The following is a 23,320-nucleotide window of genomic DNA, read 5'->3' on the forward strand; positions in this document are numbered from 1 at the left end:
GACTAAGGCTTCAAAGTGAAAATATGAAACAAAAGGTAGTATTTTTAAAAGAGCTATTCTGTTATACTTCATTTGAGGGCCTCAGAGGATATGATCGACACATAGGTAGACCTCATCTGTAAGTTCAGGTTGGTCTAGTAGCTCTTAGTGGTAGAGACAGGCAGTTGCTTAGGGTGGTCATTTTAGGATCCCATTTAATGGAGCTTTAAAAATAGAATACAACTTAGGCATACTTAAAACACCAAAAACTCACATGTGTGCTTGCAACAAGACTGAGGTAACAGCAGGGATGTGTGAGTGACTGCCTGTCGACTGGCTCTTCACCATGTCTGGTCTCAGCCCTGGAGGAAGGAGTCCCAGCAGCACAGCTCTGACCCCACACATACCTGCACTCCAGCTTCCTGCATTTTGCTTTCCTTCAACTTCTCAGGTTCAGCTTAGATGTCTGTTGGCAACTTCAGATAGGTGAGAGAAAAGCCTCCTTACCAAGATTCTTTCCAAATGTTCCCATAGCCGCTCTTCAAAAGGGTGGAAAGATACAAAATAAGCCTTGTTGAATTTATTTCCCTTTTTAAAACTGTAAGTGACAAGTTTTAAATCAATTACTGAATAAGTAGAATTCCAATGTAATTATGTGCCAAGACAAATACTGTTAGTGTTCATGAAAAACTAATACAGTCTAACACATGTATTTAAAAAAGTTGTTTTGAAAGAATGATAGAGGGCCAAAAAAAAAAGTCAAAATATACAACTGCAGATTCCAGTCTGCACACCTAAATTGTCTAACTTCTTCCCAAAGGCAATCACTATCACTGGTTTCTTGTATATTCTAGCAGAGATAATTCTATACATATACAAATATAAATGTTTACTTACAGCAAACCTTTGTTTTACACAAACGGCAGTACACTATATCCATAGTTTCCAACCTTTTTCTCATTTAATTACCTTGAAAACTTTCTTGCCAGTACTACAATACCTCTGTCTCATTGTTTGACTGCATAGTATTCCATTTTCTCTTACACTCTGTTGTTTACTTGTTAGTCTTACTTTGTATCCCTTGTCTATGTGGTACAGTGAGTGGTACAGTGACAAGTTTTGCTGACAGAGAAGAAAAATTCCTTTGTGTATCAGGTCAAGCCCCCAAACTGTAGTCAAAGAATAACAAGAGATGTGCTGCACCTAAGGGAGAAAGTGTGGACAATTACTGACCTGGTCACCACAGCTGTAATTCCAGTTTCTGTCACAAGCCTGGACAATCAGGCGATGTGGATTGATAAAATGATTTCTAAGATCCCTTTCAGCAATAAAGTTCTAAGATTTGGAATTCCTGAGACGTTGCAGCTAACATACTGTTTAATATGTTATATATTAAAAATATCTCATTTGGTCTCAATCAGGTCAGCAAAAAAGATAAATGCAAAATTAAGACTCTAACATTAAAAAATATGACCAAGGAAATCATTTTAAAATTTCCCTAAGGGTTCACTTCTAGTTTTGTAGGCATTATAATTTAATACTGCCACAAGAGCCACCCCAAATCTCAAAGCTAGCACCAGCCATCACTGTCCCTGCCCTGGAATTATCTCTGTAATTTTGTAGCAACCATATAAAGTACAAGTTTAAAGATGAGGAAAATAAGCTTCAGAAAGATTAAATTATTTAACTTGCCTAAGGTCATGCAGTGTGCTCCCCAAATAAACTGAATTAAAATGAATATTCATTGGGAAGATTATAATCTGTTTTACTTCCAAGTTTTCTACATGACTCTGGATATATACTTTGCACTGATTCTCTTTGTGTTGTTTTTTTTAAAGAGGCAAAACCCAGGAGGTTTATTAAAGAGCTGAGCATAAATACTGTTCAAACTAACAGAGGTTTTTTTTTTCTTCCCAAAGGAAAAGGAATCATTAAAGAATTTCTTTGCTTAATCTAAGAACTAAAGATAATTAAAAAAAAAAAAAAACTTGTAATTAAATCAGGCTAATGTGACAATTGCTTTTCTAACAGACCGTCTTTTTACTTTTGTTGACCTGAGTAACTTCAATCTCTCTTCCCAAAGGCACCTAGGGAGTTCAGAATGATTTTTTATATACTTTTCCGTTATTTATCGTAATGTTTTTTATACCTGAAATTAATCAAACTCCAAACACAGGATATGAACAGACGAATTACTTTAACAGAAAATTATTTTGTCCATAATTAAAACGCACCAACTTGATGCACTCAGATTGCTTTAGATGAACACATTTGTGTTCAGTAAATATATCTGGTCTTTCCTCAATGAAATTGCAATATAATTACAAAGAATGGCACAGATCCACATACAATGGCTCATTGTCTTCAATGATGACAACATTATTGGGATCTCTCCTGTATTTGTTCTTAAAAAAAGAATTTTTCTCTTTAAAAAGAGGTGGAAAATCATTTAGTGGGGAAAACTAATTGGGCTGAGATTTAGCTGTAAGTATAAATTAAAACAGATTTGAACATTTTCTGCGGTTGAATAACTGAAAAAAGGGGCAGATCTGACTTTGAGTGCCAAAAAACCCCAGGATCAGATTAAACTTTTTGGACAAATCACAAAACCAATAATCCAAATTACTATCATTTAATCCAGTTGTTCTCAATCCTGATTATACATCAAAACAACCTATGAGGTCTACCAGATACAGATACTATACCAAACCCTAAACATAACCGAATAAAGTCTACAAAGTTGGTGCCTAGACAACTGTATGTTTTAAAAAGCTCAAAGGAAAAATGTAGTAGACATCGTTGGTTGCTCATCTTCTTTTCCTAACCTGAATCCTAATTTTAAAAATTATCCATGCTGTCTGCATGTATACCTCATGTACCTCAGAGGAAGAGGATTCTACTTATAAGCTCCAGGAGACCCAGTTGTTCTAAGGGTTATTCCATACCATTTCCCAGTGACTGGCTCAGCGGTAGACAGGTCTAAGCCACTTTAGATCAATGAGACCCTGGGAAAGCTTTTGCATATTAAGAGAAGGCCCTTGGAATCCAGCCTGACTTCTCCACTGCATGTAAATGAAGAAGCACATGGCTCCAACTGCTATTGGCAATCATCCCGTGACCACGAGGGTAGCCAGCCTTATGATGATGCCAATGCTGCATTTGAAAATGGGAGAAACAAACCTAGAGGTTCTTGGTGACACTACTGAATCACTGGATCAGAAATACTGAAGCCCGTTTATCAGTTGACTTCATGTATAATGATTCAGTATATTTTATTAAGTCATTTTATTTTTTTTAAGTTTGAGAGGGAGACAGCACACAAACAGGGGAGAAGAACAGAGAGAGCACAAGCGGGGGAGAAGAACAGAGAGGGACAGAGCATTCCAAGCAGGCTCGCCACTGTCAGCATGGAGCCTGATATGGGGCTCGATCCCACAAACAGATCATGACCTGAGCCACTTAACCGATTGAGCCAACCAATCTATTTTATTAAGTCATTTTAAGTTGGATTTTTAATTATTTGCATCGGAAAGCTAGAGTGGTCCCACCCAGTACAACATTCTTTCAACCTACTGTATTAAATAGAAACCATATAAATACAAATTCATATTTAATCTATAAGTCTGAGATTGATTTATCTTTCCTATTTTAACAAAGAATCAATCTTTAAAAAATATTTTATATGTTATACTTTTCTAATATTTGAGTTGAACTGTATTGCAAAGTTTATATTAATTGCATTCACTTCATTGTTTACTCAAAGTTTTTACTATAGGCTTTATCTTGAATGTGTAAGACCATTCGCCGTGCATAGAAGTCCCTGTATTCCTCTGGTAATTCAGACAGTGTTTTTAAAGCTCTGTCCAGAATTTGTGCAGCTCTTGATGCTGCCATAGGGTCTTTGTTTCCATAGGTATCCGTTTTATCATAGCATTCAGACGGAAGGTGCTTCCAAAAAACATTCACTCCCACTCCAAACTCTTCAGAGATTACGTTATGGAACCATAAAGCTAGAGAAAGTTAAAAAAAAAAAAAAAAAAAAAAACAAATTAAAAATAAAACCTAGAGTAAAAAAAAAAAAAAAACAAACCAAAATGTCAGTGAAATATCACAAATTGCATATAGCCAATGTAAGAAATTCTTGTAACTAGATGCCTTCGTTAGCACACTCCCAGCTTTTAACAGAATCATTTTAACTTTTATGAACTGCCAAACAATTTAAAGTGTCAATAACACAACCCTACGTTTAAAACCTTTGGAAATAGCAATTTTCCCTTTTAACTTGAAAGACATAATAAAGTTGTATTTGTTTTGTAGTTCTGTAATTTGGGGCTATGTTTTGTGTTACTTGTTTACACTTCCTGAGTCCTACAACCACATCAAAAGTGTTTATTTTTTGTACACAGAACATTTCAATTATTTGAGGAGTATCTTTGACCTTTTCTGCCTCAGCACAGTACTTTTGTTCTCAAAGACTTCCTATTCAAGCTGCATATTTGGTTTTCTAACTTGCTTAAATTTGCATTCATTGTAGCCTCCTTAGTTTCATATTTCTAATTAAATTAATTATAATTTTCTTATATTTCTTTCAACTCCTTTACAATATATAAAACTAAAGTACATATCTGGTGGTAGAGATAATGAGTAAACTTTGTCAAAGGATATAGCTAATTAATTTTTCACTTCCCCTAGAACATTTCTTTGTTTTCCATTGAGTCTAAACATTTTCAAACTTACAGGTGCTATAGGAATATGAAAGCAACATCACAATATAATAAAGATGAAATACTAGTCACATCAAAAAATGTTTAATCTTGTGAATGGGAGAAAGTAAGATTTACAAGATGCTAAATTTTACAAACAAACTCATTCTAAGAGTGCTCTAGGAAAAACAAAGCTTAAAATATTTTGATTTGCAAAACTAGTTTCAAACATGGATTTAATCTTAATTATTCTTTAAGAATCTTTTTGCCTTATTCAGTATAACAGGAAAAACAAGCTAACCATTCTGTTAAATTTGAATGCAAAGATGGGGTTTTGCTTTTATTTCAAAATATATGCAAATGTTCAGTATTTCTGGCTTTTTTTTTTTAAACTTGTATATAGAATAAGGGAAAACTGCATAGCTCCTAACCATTGTCTAAAGATATAAAACCCCAAGATTTAAATAATGGCAATAGATTTAAAGACTAGTATGCTGGTTGTTTACAGAGAACATAAGAATAAATAAGTCAATGTATCAAATCAGTATTATGTTAAGGACATGGTAACAGGCCCCTTGGAGAATACAAAAATTACCAAAACATGGTTACTTATCCTCAAGCAGTGTATAATGTAGCCCCAAATGAAATCATCATATTAAAAAAAAAATTTTTTTAATGTTTATTTTTGAGAGAGAGAGAGAGAGAGAGAGAGAGAGAGAGAGAGAAGGACAGAATATGAGTGGGGGGTGGGCAGAGAGAGGGAGACAGAATCTGAAGCAGGCTCCAGGCTCTGAACTGTCAGCACAGAGCTGGGTGCGGGGCTCAAACTCAGGAACTGTGAGATTATGGCCTGAGCTGAAGTTGGACGCTTAACCGACTGAGCCACCCAGACACCCCTCATCATATTTTTACTAATACTTTTTTACTTAATTCTGTCCCTGAAAAAGAGGTATTAATGATTAAAAATATATTAAATATGGGAAATAGGACTATATAAACAGAATTTGTTAATAGACTCCTTTAATCTTAATTATGATTTTTTTATCTTCAGGTATTCACTTTTGAATAATAATTACAGATATTAATTACATCACTAACTACAACTAATGCCTATTTATTGTACAAAGAAATTAAGCGACACTAATTCAGACCTTAGAATATAATGCACAAAAAAGACATCATAGGTGTTAAGATTATAATAATTTGATACTTAATAAAATTTCTAATCTCCTTTGGCTTTGAAATATATTTACCATTTCTTTGTAAATGCTTAAGTGACATAATTCTAAAATATATAAATATTTTAGAAATGAAGTGATTAAAAAGAACAAACTAATCTTTTCCCAGATATGTCTATTGCTTGATGTCATTAAATAATTAAGAGTATTATATTAATTAATAATATATTTATAGGTTGCCTTTGAAAAACAAGATTATTAATTTTATAAGAATTTGCTTAAGCATACTTTAAACACACATACACAGTTGTATATAAAAATCAACTTGTATAGGACAGAACATATAATAAATATACTTTTGTACTAAAAAAAATATCATATAATGGATGAGTGACAGAGTACAGAGTTTATAAACAGCAAATTAATGAGGTCTAGAAATCTTACCAGGAATGAATAATACATCTCCAGCTTTAAGGGAACATTCATACCTTCTAGCTTTGCAAAACAGTGGATATTTAGCTAAGTCTGGATTATCTATATTCAGTACTTCTGATTTAGTACCTGAAAAGTTGCAAAAAAGGATAATAAAGATTAAGCAAAGTTAGCATTTCTTAAAAGGTAATTGCAAATATAAACTTGAAAGTGTATTCTTTTCTGTACAATTATTTATTTTATCCACACTGTGAGAACAATTACTATTCTGAAACCTAAGCCAGTTTTCAGTGACCCACCCTTTATGACCATGGACATCCATTTAATATATTTAAGAAAATTTGAAAATTTCATTGTTCACACAGCCTATTACCTATATACACATGCACAGTGAACACAAATACATCATAATTAGGAAGAAGCCCTAAGGTATTTTTCTATGAAAATAGAATTCTTAAATTTTTTTTTTTTTCCAACGTTTATTTATTTTTGGGACAGAGGGAGACAGAGCATGAACGGGGGAGGGACAGAGAGAGAGGGAGACACAGAATCGGAAACAGGCTCCAGGCTCTGAGCCATCAGCCCAGAGCCTGACGCGGGGCTCGAACTCCCGGACCGCGAGATCGTGACCTGGCTGAAGTCGGACGCTTAACTGACTGCGCCACCCAGGCGCCCCGAAAATAGAATTCTTAAAAAGAGAAACTGAATAGACCAGACCTTAGAAATATAAACTTAAAAAAAATTACCTGATAAATATAGATACTGGGCATCTCGAGGACTGAATAGTACAACACGTTTTTTTCCTGTCACTTGTATCAAGAAGTTATCCATTACCTGAAGGCCAATAAGAACTTATGGATAAGCAATATCTAAAATTCAAATAAATAGAACCAGTGGTATTCCAAACAGTTAAATGTAAACCCTATCCTTTAGTAAGACTTGCCTCACATTATCTAAAACTCTTACAGTAATATTCTAATCTAACAAAGAAAACATTTGTATTCTAAATACAACTGTGCCTTTATTAGAGGTATTCCAGCAGCATTGCCTTAAAATGGTAAGGACTGGCAAGCCATTAGGAAATCTGAGGACTATTTGCCCTTGCCCCAGTATTCTGACAGAGAAGGTAGTTACATCTATTTGAGGCTCCCCTTGGTTAGTACTTATTTTACTTATTTGTCAGGGGATGCTGTGCAATGAACATTGGACAACAGATTGAAAAGCACTTAGAAAAATTAGGTGCTGGAAAAACACAAAGTATTGCTGTAATCAACCACTACTAAACTCTTATATAGCCAACCATAATTTAGTTACGGCATCCTGATTTCCAAATTATTTCTACTGGACTATAACTTGGCAAATGTTCTTTATGTACTTACTAATGGAGTAATCTTGATTTCTGCATATGCAAGGATATACTTTGTTGGTACACATTGTGGAAAATGTTAAAAGGTGGAGATACATAATTCTTAGCCAAGGAATTAAAATATATACTAAGCAAGATATATTCATAATTATTTACATTTTGCTTCTACCTAAGCATTTCTCCTTTCACTAACCCTTTTCTTATGTAAACCTTAACTATATAACAAGCACTCCTTTGACTTATTTTTAAGAAAAGATTTATCAAATTTCATTATAAATCCAGATAAAAGTGATACTAGTTAAAATTTAAAATAGTCACATAATACAATTAAAAATATATTTCAGTTACCATATCATTTTCTCACCATATCATTTATGTAAAACATTTAAAAACTAAGCTAAGAATCTGTCTACCTCATTTAGTTAGAGTTATTATGTTACAATCCTCCCAAGAGATCCTCAGCTGAATTATAATACATTTATAAAACAATATAGCTTGATTTAGAACTTAAAAAAAATTATTTTATCCTTATTTATTTATTTTTAAAGTTTATTTATTTTGAGAGAGAAAGAGAAAAAATGGACACATGAGTGAGAGCAGAGGGAGGGACAGAGAGAGAGGAGAGAGAATTCCAAGTAGGCTCCGCAGTGCCAGCGCAGAGCCTGACATGGGGCCAGAACCCACGAACCGTGAGATCATGACCTGAGCCGAAACCAAGAGTCGGACGCTTAACCAACTGAGCCACCAAGGCACCCCCAAAATTATTTTATGTTTAGAAACTTATTAGGTATTGCTTTAGCTTCCTAAATTTCTCCACCCAACAACAAACCATACACAATCCTACACTTTTAATGTGTAGGATTAATGTGTTTAAAATATTTATATGCATATATTTAAGCAAGTAAAATTATAATACCATGATATACATCTTGCTGCTCAACCAATACAGTTGACATTTCACATTCTCAAGGGATATATAATCTAAGATCTTCAGATATCCCCAAATTCTTACAACTGGAAATGGATCTACACAAACTTCTGCCTTTCTCTTGAGAAATAGTTCCACCTAGTCACATGTGTCATCTTCACATCCTCATATCATAACCTTATGACTTTTGCCATTTGTGCAACTTTCCCCCCTCATCTGGTGGCCATTTTTCACAAAAAAAAAAAAAAAAAAAAAAAGAAAAACCCTGCACAAAACTTACATACACACAATATAACAAGACCACAGAGAAATGCAAATATGAGAAACTAGGCACCAACTTGCAGAGCACCTGTTTTCAAAGCTCATGTTTCAGTAAATTATATCTCCAAGATCTTTAGGGTAGTCTACAGAACATTAAAACTGTAAATGTTATATCTATAAATGCGAAAGATTGACTATAGCTTCAGATTTCTCATTTACGTAGCATACATCATAGTGGGTCCAAAGTTGTAATCCTGGTGAGCTAATTCGAAAAACACTGGAAAAGAACTGCTCCTCTTTGAAAAATTTTGGAAACTTAATATCTCCTTCCAGTAAAGGAAACTGCTTTCTGATATCTGCAACATCCTGCATTGAGAGAAACATGGTAAAAAATTTTAATAATAAATGCAATATTGGTGTAATGCTTGTTTTACTTCAGTCTGCCATCAGAGCCCAAGATATCAAGGAGGAATGGGGCAAAAGTCTGTTCATTGCTTTAAAATACTAGTAGGTGACCACAGCCAACACATGCTCTTTCAAATGAAGTAATAACAGATTATGTAACAAGACTGCAGATTCAACAATATCAGTACTGTTAAGCTTTATATGCTTAATTAATAGGTTCTTCCTATTTAAACAACAATCATACAATTGCCATCTACTCCAACATTAAGTATTTAAAATCTATGAGTCAACAATTTGAACATTATCAACTATGTAAAACCTGTGGGTTTTACTAAGGGAGGAAACTAAAAGAAAGTAAAGAATGAAATGGGAAATAAAAGGAAAAACCAGAATCTTACTTGATCGTTTTATTTTTTAATTTTTTTAATGTTTATTTTTGAGAGAGAGTGAGCGAGAGCGAGCATAAGCAGGGGAAGGACGGAGAGAGAGGAAGACACAGGATCTGAAGCAGGCTCCCGGCTTCTGAGCTGTCAGCACAGAGCCCAATGTGGGGCTCGAACCCATGAACTATGAGATCATGACTTGAGCTTAAGTTGGATGCTTAACCGATTGAGCCACCCAAGCGCCCCTTACTTGATCATTTTAGGCAGCCATATTAATTTGACTCTGAATACATGTCAAAACTTATATAATGAATTATTCAGAATGTTTATAATTATTTTAGATTATATTTTATTAGTTGAATGGCCATCTGTAAAATATATTGTTGAAAGGATTTCTTAATTATATAGAGATTAGAGTAGATGACTTTAAACACTAAGATACTATGGTCCTGCCTAAGAACTAAGTAACCAACTTTTAATAATTTTGTCTTATTCAAGGGCACAAATCATTGAGAAAAGAATGGAAAAAGATGAAACAAGTCATGTGTCAGGCACTAAGTATAAAACTACAGTGCCAATTAAAATATATATATATCCATTTAGGTTTTAAGCATTTGTTTTACATTCAGAATTCTTACCTTTCTAGGGTCTTCCCCAAGTGACCGTAAGTAGTACTTCTCATCCTTAAATATTGCAAAGAAAAATAACATAAATATTCACTTAAAAATATTAGAAAGTAAAGACAGAATGAAATGAGTCTTAAAATCTAACCCAGTTAAGTTGTTTTCGAAACAGTTCTGTTTTCTTACCCTTTCTACTAATGCTCTCTGGTGGCCATATGAAGAAATAGCTTCATAGGCCGCTTATTAGAAGGACTAGATCCACAAAATGTTATATGAAATAAATTTGAAAGGCAACACATACCTACTATGTCTAAAACACAATGCTTAATTTATTTTTTAATGTTTATTTATTTTTGAGAGAGAGAGATAGAGCACGAGCAGGAAAGGGGCAGAGAGAGAGGGAAACACAGAATCCAAAGCAGGCTCCAGGCTCTGAGCGCTCAGCGCAGAGACCCACACAGGACTCAAACTCACAGACCACAAGATCATGACCTGAGCCGAAACTGGAAGCTTAACTGATTCAGCCACCCAGGCGTCCCTACAATGCTTAGTTTAGATTTTATGCTCTAAATTACTTACACTCTTAACAGTTTATAAGACTGAAAAGAATTCTCATTTGTATAACACACATGATCTCAAGGTATTGTGGAAGCTAACAACAAACTTCTTCATATAATGCAAATGTAGAATACGAGATAAATATAACAATTTATATTTTCAGTAATAAATATTTTAAAAATCCAGAACACTGCATTTTATCAAGGTAAGCCTTATAACTGATCATATAAATTCTCAAGCCAAATCCTTTAGAGTCAGCTCATGTATGAATTAGAAATATGTCACATCAGAGTAGTAAATTTATGTCGATACTTTAAAAAACTGTCAACTACCCTTCACTGAGTAGCTAGAGTAGAGAAGTGTTTGAATTATAAAACACTACTGTTGCTTGCATTTCCTCTAAAAATTAAAGAACTGAGATACTGGGTCAAGTACAGGGCAATCCAACTCAGGAATTCTGCCTCTTTTATACCTACACCTTACCATCATAACACAAAATTCAAAATCTACATTATTTATCTTAACAACATATTATAAATCTAGGACCAAAAATTTAACTCAGCTCTCAGATCCAGTGTTTTCAATTTTTTTTTAAACATTTATTAATTTTTGAAAGATAGAGACAGGGTGCGAATTGGGGAGGAGCAGAGAGAGAGGGAGACACAGAATCCAAAGCAGGCTCCAGGCTTCAAGCTGTCAGTACAGAGCCCGCCGCGGGGCCCAAACTCGCGGACCATGAGATCATGACCTGAGCCGAAGTCGGCCGCCCAACCGACTGAGCCACCCAGGCGCCCCTCAGATCCAGTGTTTTTATGTTTTTAACTAGCGTCATAATTTCTATAAATTTCTTACTGGGTAAATAGGTTTCAAAGTATGGTTTTCGGAATTCTAAGTTTTCTGTCCGTTCTAATATTTCAGGATTGAAAAAAATAAATTCAGCCTTTCAAGGTCACGCTCTTGTCGGGGTAGCCCCAACCACTGACTGAGCAAGATGGAAAAGGACTAGACAGTCACCCACCCACACACACAGGACTCCTCTAACAGGCAGTCTTTGCTGAGGAGTTCCACCTTGAGCTGGCAGAGATGCTGTCTTCCCCCACCTAACCCTCCCCTTTCTTTTCAGAAGTATTACTCCCCAATAAACTTTTTTGCACTCCTAAGCCCATCTGTGCACCTGCTTCCTGAAGGACTGAGTTGATAGTCTATATTCATCTTACACCTAAAAATTATGGATTTATGTCTAAAAATTATGGAAAGTTGTAAATAAGATGAATATATACTGTTAGTTCAGGTAAAGCTAATGGATTCAGTTTTAGTAGACAATCTAATCATATCATAGAATCACAGCCCTGCAGAGTGTGGAGGGATCCTGGTGATAATCTAGTGTAACCACTCCCTGCTGAAACAACCGTGAACAGGCAGCACCCATCACAACCAAACTGGCCACCAGCCCAGCTGGCTCAAATGCAGACAACAGCTTTATTCAAAACTTAACAAGCAGTTTATTTTTAAAATGTGCTTTTGAGATAACAGTGAATTTGTTAAAAATGTATTTCTATATAAGCCGCAATGTCTTATCTCAAGATATTTAAATTGAATTATTTAAAACTGGATTATAATGTAAATAAGTAGAATTCTTCTGCATTTAATTCTGAACAAATGTTACAGCAAATACAACAGCAATCACATTGATAATAACTAACAATAATAAAATATAGAAACAGTCTAACAGTCAAAAAGATACGAAAATAAAGTTCTCTTTTAGCATTTGAACTTTGCATATCAGACCAAAGCATTTTCTTAAAGCATTTTTTTTTTTTTTTAGTTTGTTTATTTTGAGAGAGAGAGCATGAGTGGGTGAGGGGCAGAGATGGGGAGAGAGATTCCCAAGCAGGCTCCACACTGTCAGCATGGAGCCTGATGTGGGGCTTGAACTCACAAACCGTGAGATCATAACCTGAGCTGAAGTCAGACACTTAACTGACTGAGCCACCTAGGTGCCCACACACCAAAGCATTTTCAAAGAAAGTATTATTAACAGCTAACATTTAGTGAGTAGTTTCTACATGTCAAGCATTGATTTTATTTAGTTAACTGTCACAAAAACTTTATCAAATAGGTACTATTATTGTTCCTGTTTTATAGATGAGTATATCAAGGCACAGAAAAATAACATGGCCAAGGTTTGAGATCTAATAAATAGCAAAACTAGATCTACGGCATATACAACCAAACCTTAAAAACAGCTATCAGAGAAGGAGACAACTCTGGTATATCTAATGTTCTTGTACAAGAAATATTAGTATACAGATATTAATGCTTTCTAAACAAAATAACGTTCAAAGCAGTTACCTCTGAAATAAAGAATTCTTCATGCTTTTCTTCAGCTGCCCTTTGAACCAACTTATCAAAAGGTAAAGTTCTGAAATAAACACAAAAGAAGCCTTAGACTTAATAAATCAAAAGGTAAAGTTCTGAAATAAACAAAAAAGTAGCCTTAGACTTAATAATAAATCAACCAGTAATATTCTATAGGTATATATATAGGTTTGTTGGAGTTATATGATCTTCTGTTTTACAGTATCCATAATTTTTATTGTATCTATTATGTGCAATTTTTCAAAATTCATTTGTGTGCTTATTTGACCTAGATTGTCTAAAGTTTTGATTTCAAACATTAAAGGTTTTTAAATCTATGGTGCAAATGAATCATTCTAATGTCAATATCCTCCTATTCCAAGTTACTGTTAGAAAAATGTTTCTGTGGTATCTGGTTATCTCTCCATATACACAAACTTTCAAACTTGCTACTTATTTTCAAGTGTCATGGCAAAACAAGTCTTGACTGACAAATGGAACAAACTACTAGTGCTACTTTGGAAGAGATAGTAAGCAAATGGTCCAGTGAAGATCAAGTCCTTCCCTCTCTCACTGATCTTCCTGCCTTTAGGCACTACCAGGGAAAACAGAGGCCCATAACACTGCTCTCAGTCTCCTTCACTACTATGTCATTTAAAAAAAAAATTTTTTTTAGTGTTTATTTATTTTTGAGAGGGAGAGAGAGACAGAGCATGAATGGTGGAGGGGCAGAGAGAGAGAGAGAGAGAGAGAGAAAATCCAAAGCAGGCTTCAGGCTCCGAGCTGTCAGTACAGAGCCCAACGCGGGGCTTGAACCCATGATCCATGAGATCACGACCTAAGCCAAAGTCAGATGCTCAACTGACTGAGCCACCCAGGCGCCCCACCACCACTCTGTCATTTTAAAGATCCTGAGGTGGGGCGCCTGGGTGGCTCAGTCAGTTGAGCATCTGACTTCAGCTTAGGTCATGATTTCACAGCTTGTGAGTTCGAGCCCCATGTCGGGTTCTGTGCTGACAGCTCAGAGCCTGCAGCCTGATTCAGATTCTGTGCCTCCCTCTCTCTCTGCCCCAACCCATTTGCATTCTGTGTCTGTCTCCCTCAAAAATAAATAAACATTAAAAAAATTTTTTTAAGATCCTGAGGAATACCTCAAGAAGAATTCAGTGAAGTGACCAAATTTTATTCTTCTTCAATATTTCTGTTTAAATGGCTATCTCCTTCCACCCTTATAAACAGAGATGAACATCACAGAAGCAGTTTGTTGCCTTTTGTCTTACTCTTGAGCCTGGAAGGCTACCATTTCTCTGGGTCCCATCCTATCTATTCAACATTCTAGAATCAAAAGTACTGACCCCCACATGAAGATGACAACAGTAACATCAAGAAAATGAAGTCTTCAAAAGTTTCTGGGTCAAAAGCCTCTCCTCCACCCCTCCACTGCACTCCAACCTCCAAAAGTCCAATTAAGAGTTGTAATCTTTTCATTCTTCCTACCTAATATCTTCCCACTTAAATGTGTACTGAGGAGGTGGGGAGAAAGGGTTAGCAAAAACCCTTTCTCCTTCTCTATAAAAAGATGACCTTGGGCCTACCTTCTCCTAGCAATGTTTTCATAAAAACTTACTGATTTAAGATAAATGTGGAATGTTAGCTGTGATATCAGGTAACATTGTGTATTGTAAAAATGACCCTTGATTGATAAACTATGTCTGAACTAAAAGGCTGATGAGTGGACTGTAAATATTTGTTAAGAAGCAAAAGATTTGGCTTCCCTGTGTGCAGTGTAACTCTTGTAACTGAGTTTGTCCCTTGGTGGAACCTAGAAGCTAAATTCACGGGGCCATTTCGTGTCACTGGTTTCTGTGGATTCTGTGGCTTGACTAAACTAGGGTGTTTCTGTACCCACCTATATAGTCTTGTTCCCTTACAACTAAGCTGTCACTTGGTGAGCCAAAAAATGGCTACTGTATTGGAATAAAGACTCCCACTGATCCTATACTGCTAGAATGTGGTTTCCCGCCTTGTATCCTTTTGTAAAGCTAAGTGAATCTGATGCCAGATTACGAACTAGTGAGTCCTGTGGCTATGAATGTCAGTCTGAACTTGAGGACATTGCTGATAATTATGTACAAGAGTGAGCACTGCCAAGAGAGAAGAAAGGAGTCTGCCATTTGCTCAGACCAATTTCCTACTACAGTTTCTGGCTAATTATATCAACAAATTTACTTGGAATCCCCCTATGCAATGTTTTCCTCTCTGACCTCATCACATACCCTTATTCCTACTAAAGCATCTTTGAAGAGTTTGGGGAAAATGTAGAAGCTTCTCTGGTCCAGAGCTACCCCTGTAATTGGTACAGTAGCCCAGGCTTATCTTTTTACTAGGAAAACTCAGAAGGGTTTTAAGACCTGCACGAGAACAGGGCAATGAAGAAAAGCAGAACTTGGGTGCTATCAGCAATCTTTTCCCTCATGTAGTGGTGCCTGTCAGAGCTTCTATGTAAGCAAAGCTGAGACAGGGGGAAATGAGGTATGAATTAGGAAGTTCCTTGGTCTAGAGGTTTTATCTATCTTATGCATGTTTCAAAAAAAAGGACACCTGCTATTTAAATTCCATTTGTCTGGACTGGTAGACAGACCAGTAAGGGAGATAGTATCAAAGAGGGGTTAGTCTCATGGGCTCTGTGGAGTCAGGCAAATTTGGGTATAGATTTGGTTCATTATTTCAAGGTATATGATCTTGGGTAAGTTACTTAATGTTTTTAAGCCTCTGTTTTCTCAACTGTGTAATCATAAACAACAACAACAAACAACAAAAACTACCTCACAGATAGTTTCCAAATTAAATGACTAATATAATCTAGGATGCTTGGCACAGCACCTGATATATAGTAAGTGCTCAGGAAAGGACAGATGGTAGGGTGAACAACAATGATAATGTACCCATTAGCAGCATGAAAGTAGTTTCTTTTTCTTAAAAAAGAAAAAGAAATCTTCACTGTCCTGGTCCCCATTTGCAAAGGCTGCTTTGCAAAATCAAGATCAGGATTAATAAAAGTATAAGAGCAGGATGATGACGGGAATTAGATGACGTGATAGACAGAAGCAGTTAAATAAAGCTTATGTAAGAGTCAGACTTAACTTATTTTTTTGAACGCCCAGAAAAATACCAACAATATTCTTTCACCACACAAGACTCTCCTCATACTACCCTGATTCTAGAGGAACAATGAAAGGCACCAAGAAGGAAGAAGTAAAAGCTAAGACTTGGGAATGTATTGCTTTTCAAATATTTAATAAGCAGAAATGCAACCTTAAACTGAAGTGGTAACAATGATACATGTGTGTAGGATTTCTTACTTTCTAGACTCCTTTTGACCTAGATGCCTCCCTTCTTTCCTACTCCCTGGTTGGTAACTGCCAAAAATGACTGCATCTATTTTTTTCTTGCACTAAGAAAATAATCTTGCAACTCTTTAGTAGCTCTAGTGAAAGGCTTGGAGAAAGCTGGGATAAGAACTATTACATAATGTATGTGCTTCAAAACAAGTTTTGAAAAGTTTATGGAACATGACAAAACATCAAAGCAATTCAAGATGAAGTTTCAATGCCCATTTGTTATGGTTTTGGACTCTCTGGAAAATAAACATCATTAATTGCTGGCTTAAAAATGTTCATCATTCCAGCACTTTCTTCCACTTTTCTGGTTTAATAAAAAATGAAAAGTTCTTGCACTTATTAAAACTTATGGCAATTAGATTCAATTCATGGCCTACTAAACACCAAAACTATAATGGTGAATATTCAAAGGCTCAAAAACTAAGAAATACTTTGGCAAGCTGCTATATGAGCTTGGATATTTCTAATGAGAAAGGAATGGCTCTGGACATTAGAAGCTCTGTTTAACTCATCTCTAAACTCTGGAAGGAACAGTGAGAACCACCTTTCTTTAAAAATCAGTCTTTTGTGAACTACATGGTTTTTCAACTGAATTTGCTGGAAACTGCATGTGCACAGAATATAAAAATTTGTTTTTTTTTAAACATTTTTAATGAGGGGCGCCTGGGTGGCGCAGTCGGTTAAGCGTCCGACTTCAGCCAGGTCACGATCTCGCGCTCCGTGAGTTCGAGCCCCGCGTCAGGCTCTGGGCTGATGGCTCAGAGCCTGGAGCCTGTTTCCGATTCTGTGTCTCCCTCTCTCTCTGCCCCTCCCCCGTTCATGCTCTGTCTCTCTCTGTCCCAAAAAATAAACGTTGAAAAAAAAATTTTTTTTTAAAAAACATTTTTAATGAAACTTATGGGAATAAATAGCATATTAAATCTGTAAGATTATAGCATTTAAAACATTAAAGTTTGGACATTCAGCAGCTTTTAACTATCTTACTTACTTTTAAGACATCTCAAGCATAAAATGATAAACACAAGGGAAATTAAAAGCATCTAAGGTTATTGTGTCAAAAAAGAAAATTATGATTTTTTAAGTTATCCAAGTTGATGAAAACCTATAGCAAACATAGCAACTACCTGACCTATATTTCTGGAGGGAGCAGAAAAAAGAAAGCATGGGCTTATGCTTTTCTAACAATGAAGAATTAGAAAATCTTTTAAAAATAAGGGCATTAAAAATCAAGCTAGGTTATGAAGGGAAACTTTAGAATTCATTACTCTAGATAACAATTACTAATGAGGTAGGATCGATTAATTAATGAAGCACTGAATGACTACAGCAGACCCAATTTGGGGGTTAATCTAACTCAAGTTATAGAAATCTGGTTCCTTCCAGAGTTCCAGAAGGTAGCAGGCATATACCCTATTTAAAAAATGGTCTTTGAAAATGTCTTTATATAATTATGTAAATTTAGAATTTAAAAATTAGTAAGCTATTCCATGACTGTATCAAACTAGCCAAAAGATGAAATGCAGTATGGTCTTTGTATAATAATACAAAACTATTTTATAAAGGTTTAAAAGCTATTTGTAATCCCAGAGTAAGCCTCAGAAGAAAATACCTATATACAAAGTTCTTACTAATGAAGTCCATCTGGGCAACTGCAGCAACATGAATCTTTACTTCTTTTTTCCCTCCAACTTGGCTCAGGTAATCCACTGTCCATTTGCTTGTACATGCCCCCAAATCGATTCCTTCCAACACTAGAGGTTTTCTCTGTAAGTGGCAAAAACATACAACAAAAAATTAGGGAAAATGAATAATATATGAGGAGTTATATTTGGCAATACAGGGACAAAAACAGTAAGAAATGATTCTTGATCCTAAGATGCTCAGACTCAGACCTTTTGACAATTCATGCTGTAACTGAAACAGGAAGAGCAACAATGTAATACACTTAGAACAAAATTTAACATTAGGAAAACAAACCAAACAAAACAGCAGTGCCATCACTAGCTAGGAACAACAAATCTGAACATTACTTACAGCATTTTCACAAGTGCTATTTATAACAAAAATATAAATAATTAAAATGTGTACTTTACAGTCAATATTGTTTGTAACTTTTTATTTTGATACTATTTCAAACTTGTGAAAAAGTTGCAAGAACATTACAAAGAACTCCCATATATACTCTTTACTCTGATTCACCAACTGTTAATTTAACATTTTGCCCCATTTACTTCACCATTTGCTCTCATGTTCACTATGTGTATAGAGAGGAACATATTATTAAAAATAAATTAACTTCAAGGTAAGTTGCTGACATCACACTTCTTTATCTCCAAAAACTTGAGTATGGTTTCTGAGAACAAAGATGTTTTCTTACATAGCCACAGAATAATTATCAAAATTAGATTTAACACTGATAAAAATACTACTACTTTACAATCCATATCCAATTTGCTAATTGTCCTATTATCTCTTATAGCTTTTTTTTTTTTTTTTTTTTTTTTTTTTTTGTCTATTTCTGAAATCCCACATTGCATTTAGTTGCCATGTCTCTTTTAATCTGGAACAGTTCCTCAGCCTTTTTCTTCCACTACCTTGACATTTTTGAAAAGTACAGGCCAATTATTTTGTAGGATGCCCTTCTATTTCAGTTTATCTCATGTTTCTCTGTGATTAGATTCAGGTCATACATTTTTGGAAGAAATGTACCACGGAAGCAATGCTGTGTCCTCCTCAGTGCAACACATCAGGTAGCACATATTTTGCTCTATTATTTGTGATGTTAATTTTGAGCAACTGGTAATTCCTGCCTGAATCAAGTATTACTATGATGAATGCAAAAATCATGATTTTTAAAAAATTTCATCATCTTCTACATTAGGTAGCATTCTAATGTCAAAATGAGCTCTAACATCTCCATTTATTTATTTTATTCACTTGGTTTAATCTACTGATTTAATTTGATGCTTGAAATATCTCACATTTGGCCAGTAGGATCCAATCAAGCTGGCTCTTGTGAATTTTTACCTGAACACATCCTTTCTTTATAGCAAAAAACCACAATCCAGAATCCTTTTATACTTTTTCTCTCCCAGCCCTACAGTCATTTCATATTTAGAAACCATGATCTTGGTATTAGGTGTGTTCATTGCTATTGGGGTGTCATTACTTCTAGGCCTTCTCAGTGGACAGAGCTAAGAAATGTGTGAAAGTTTGTGTATATTCATTTCTCCTTTTCCCAAAGACACACACATAATCACACATAGCCCACATATGTATATACCTATATCTATTTCTCTCTCTCTCCAAGCATACATATACACTATATACACATATGCACTTAATAGATGTATGTATGAACAAACCAAAATACCACCAACACTGAAACCCCAATACCGATCTTACACAAGGTTCATTTTAAATTTCATTGTTTATATATTTGTAACTCTCTTCTGTTAACAGTGAGAAACCTTGTTGCTATCATCTTCAATGTTTAATCAATTGCATAATCCCAGAATTCACAATAAATACTTTCACGATTGCTAAGTCATATCACTGTAAAAAGCAAGTCTATTAACTAGAGTTCAGTATTTGTTTACAGTTCTTTTTGTCTTTAGACTGAAGACATACCAAGTACTGTGCTCAAAAGTGATTTGGGTTACTTATCTCCCTCCCCCTTACTTAAGTTCACTTGTTATTTTTTTAAATTCTACATTAGAGTTTTGGTTTTTTTAGTCACTACTCACCATTAATTTTATTATCAGTATTACTTTAGAATGTAAAACATTAATGTGATCCCCAGAGTCAAAACTATGCGAAGAGGTCATCCCATCCATATTCTTCTACTTCCTGCTCACTCATCCCTTATAGATAACCAGTCTCATTTTTGGCTTATCGTTCCTGGTTTTGTTTGTTTGTTTGGCAGAGAACAGAAACACATATACTTCCTTATTTCTCCTTCTTTTTTACAAAAAAAAAAGTGGCATATTTTGTGAGGGTTTTTTTTTTTGGTAATTTGATATTTTTTTTAATTTAAAAATATATCCTGGAAATCACTGCTATCAGTTCAGATTATCTCCCTCATTCTTTTTTACTGCTTTGTACACCATAATGTAAATGAACAATTTAACCAATCACTCTCCTGTGCATAGTATTTTTAGATAATTTGCAATAATCCCCAAAGTAAACTCCTCAAAGAGGGATTGCTGGGTTATAAAGTAAACACACATAGTTTTGTTAGATATGCCAAATTCCTCTCCACAAGGGTTGTACCACTTGGCATAAAGTGTGAGAGTTCTAGTTTCTTCACAGCCTCACCAAGAGTATTATTAAAGCCATAGATAAGAAATGGTGTATCAGTGTAGCTTTAAGTTCTCTTATGAGTAAAGTTGAACATCTTTTCATGTGTAGAGGCTATTTTTTATCTTTTTTTTTTTTTTTGGTCAACTGCTCACATTTTATCAGATTTTTGGCCTTTCACACCCCACCCCTTTAATTTTTAGAAGTTTTTTATATACATGGCCTTTTCCGCCCCTTTATGAAACATGTTGCAAATACTTTCTTCCCCAGCTTGTATTTTATGTATTCAAATTTTAATCTGTTACCACACCTGAATTTTCTGTCACAGTTAGACTGTCCACTGACCTAGATTATGGAGGAATTTATCCATGTTTTCTTCTAACACCCGTGTAGTTTAATTTTTCTACATTTATGTCTCTGATCCATTTAGAGATTTGATTATTCTTATGCATGATGTCAGATATAAATCTAATTTTATCATTTTTTAAAATGACTAGTTGCCCCCGCATCACTTATTTAAAAGTTCCTTTGCCCCAGTGATTTTTAAAAATTTTTTTAACGTTTTATTTATTTTTGAGACAGGGAGAGACAGAGCATGAACAGGGGAGGGTCAGAGAGAGGGAGACACAGAATCTGAAACAGGCTCCAGGCTCTGAGCTGTCAGCACAGAGCCCGACGCGGGTCTCGAACTCACGGACTGCGAGATCATGACCTGAGCCGAAGTCGGCTGCTTAACCCACTGAGCCACCCAGGCGCCCTGCCCCAGTGATTTTTAACACATCATGGTCATCACATACTAAATGCCCATATGAATGGAAATTTATTTCTAGATGTACACCTCCAGACTTTCTATTCTGTTTCTCTGGTCTATCTATTCATGCACCTATATCACACTGTTAATTATTAAAACATGTTAAAAATCTGAGGACTATGCCCCCTCATCGATTTTCTTTAGTGTTTCCAAGTAGAAAGGTCTTGTTTCACAGTTTTATTAGTTTCTACTTTATTACATCGTGGCCAGGGTGTTGTTTGCAATATCCCACTTTAGGAAACTTAAGTATGTCCACTTTGTGACATATTATATGTATCTTGTCTGTAAAGATTACGTTACAAAATACTCTTTGCCATGCATCTTAGAAAGCATTTTCACATACATTGTTTCTCCACAATCGTGCCCTACAAGCATCTTACGCGATCACATCCTGAGGTGGCAGTAGGGAGGGCAACAACAACCCATCCAGCACTAGACCCACAAATAAATGAAGGCTTAGATCTTCGCTCTAGATTGCTAACTCCTAAAAGCAAACAAACAAACAAACAAGCAATCAAAAAACTTCGTTCCTGACTTTTTTCATACTGAGAACTAGCTCTGTGACCACCCTTCTAAATATCAAGTAAAATTGCTGAGGGAGAGTTCTACCATAAGCATACTAACTGTCAGCTTGTGGATTATATTTTTCTTTTAAGTACCTGCTGGACTCTTTAGTCTGTTCTGAAGCCTGGATTCCCTTACAAAGCACCGCGAGTCAAAATACTTCTCTTTAATATTATCCTCTTGAGTATTCTCTTAAGGAACTGAGGTTCGAATTACACATATAAGAGGTTCCAACGTCTGAACTGGAATTCAGGTTAGTTAGAACCCAAGACCAGGGGAAGTCAGTTTCCCGAGGGATTCCCATTGCTTTCCCTTTTGGCTCGATGCAGTGAAAAATTGCTCTTCTGAACCCAGTCAGTGGAGTAGACTAACACGCGCCTTTCACGCAACCAGTGGGGCGACGAAACCTCTAAACTTTAAGAAACCCAACGCAACTCCCTTCGTTGCCATGGTAACGGAGGAAGACAAAATAATAAAGTCCGTCCAGAGCCACCCTTCGCAGCGAGCAGCGCTTATCAGGCAAGCTATTTCTCGCACTCCTGGCTCCGCTGTCACCCTGCTCCCCGAAAACGTGGCGCTGTTCTCCCTGGAAAACTTGACAGATGATACATTCGACATCCCCCATGTGCTCTCTCCCCTGGCCACAGAGCCAACAAGCCATCTTCAGCCGCCTGCCGGCTCCTCCCCATACCCTGGGTCTCCAGAAAGCAGTTCGGAGCCGCCCGAGTGGCAGGGACAGGTATTCCCTGGCTCCCTGCGGTTCGGCCTGCCCGAGGGCCTCACCTGCGGGTACAGCTGCTGCGTGAACTGTTCCTGCGAAACGCCCTCCAGCCGGGCTACCGGGATGCTCTGCCAGGCCATGGTCGCTCACGCCTATCCCGCTCAAGTCCCAGGAACCCTGGCCCAACACGTCCGTCAGCGCGCCATCCGCCCGGAAACGCGACCCGGAGAGAAAAGGTCCGCGGGGCCGCTCGACTCGCTAGAGCGGGTGGTCGGAGATCCGGGCCCGGGGCCACAGGGCCTCCGCGTGAGCTGCGTGCCGGAGAGCCGGAGTGAGGCCGACTCACCAGA

The 23,320-nt window shown here is 36.1% G+C and overlaps 1 protein-coding gene across 1 annotated transcript; it reads right to left on the bottom strand.

Annotated features, from left to right (window-relative positions):
- Positions 1–3,441: 3,441 nt before the first annotated feature.
- Positions 3,442–23,188, bottom strand: TYW5 (tRNA-yW synthesizing protein 5). The gene is made up of 8 exons (XM_040475783.1): positions 23,033–23,188; positions 18,185–18,339; positions 13,169–13,238; positions 10,274–10,318; positions 9,076–9,213; positions 7,039–7,126; positions 6,305–6,421; positions 3,442–3,989 (listed from the first exon to the last, which is right to left on the bottom strand). Exons 1-8 carry the CDS (start codon positions 23,108–23,110, stop codon positions 3,733–3,735), a joined length of 948 nt encoding a protein of 315 aa, XP_040331717.1. The 5' UTR covers positions 23,111–23,188; the 3' UTR covers positions 3,442–3,732.
- Positions 23,189–23,320: the final 132 nt, after the last annotated feature.

The sequence above is a fragment of the Herpailurus yagouaroundi genome, unplaced genomic scaffold (assembly GCF_014898765.1).
Source record: "Herpailurus yagouaroundi ecotype Mexico unplaced genomic scaffold, PumYag 140, whole genome shotgun sequence".
NCBI lineage: Eukaryota > Metazoa > Chordata > Mammalia > Carnivora > Felidae > Herpailurus > Herpailurus yagouaroundi.

Coding starts and splice junctions, on each gene's coding strand:
- TYW5 (XM_040475783.1), bottom strand. CDS start 23,110: ATGGCCTGGCAGAGCATCCCGGTAGCCCGGCTGGAGGGCGTTTCGCAG. Junction 18,340..23,032: donor CGCAGCAGCTGTACCCGCAG/GTGAGGCCCTCG, acceptor TGCCACTTACAG/AGAAAACCTCTAGTGTTGGA. Junction 10,319..13,168: donor AAGAATTCTTTATTTCAGAG/GTAACTGCTTTG, acceptor GCAATATTTAAG/GATGAGAAGTACTACTTACG.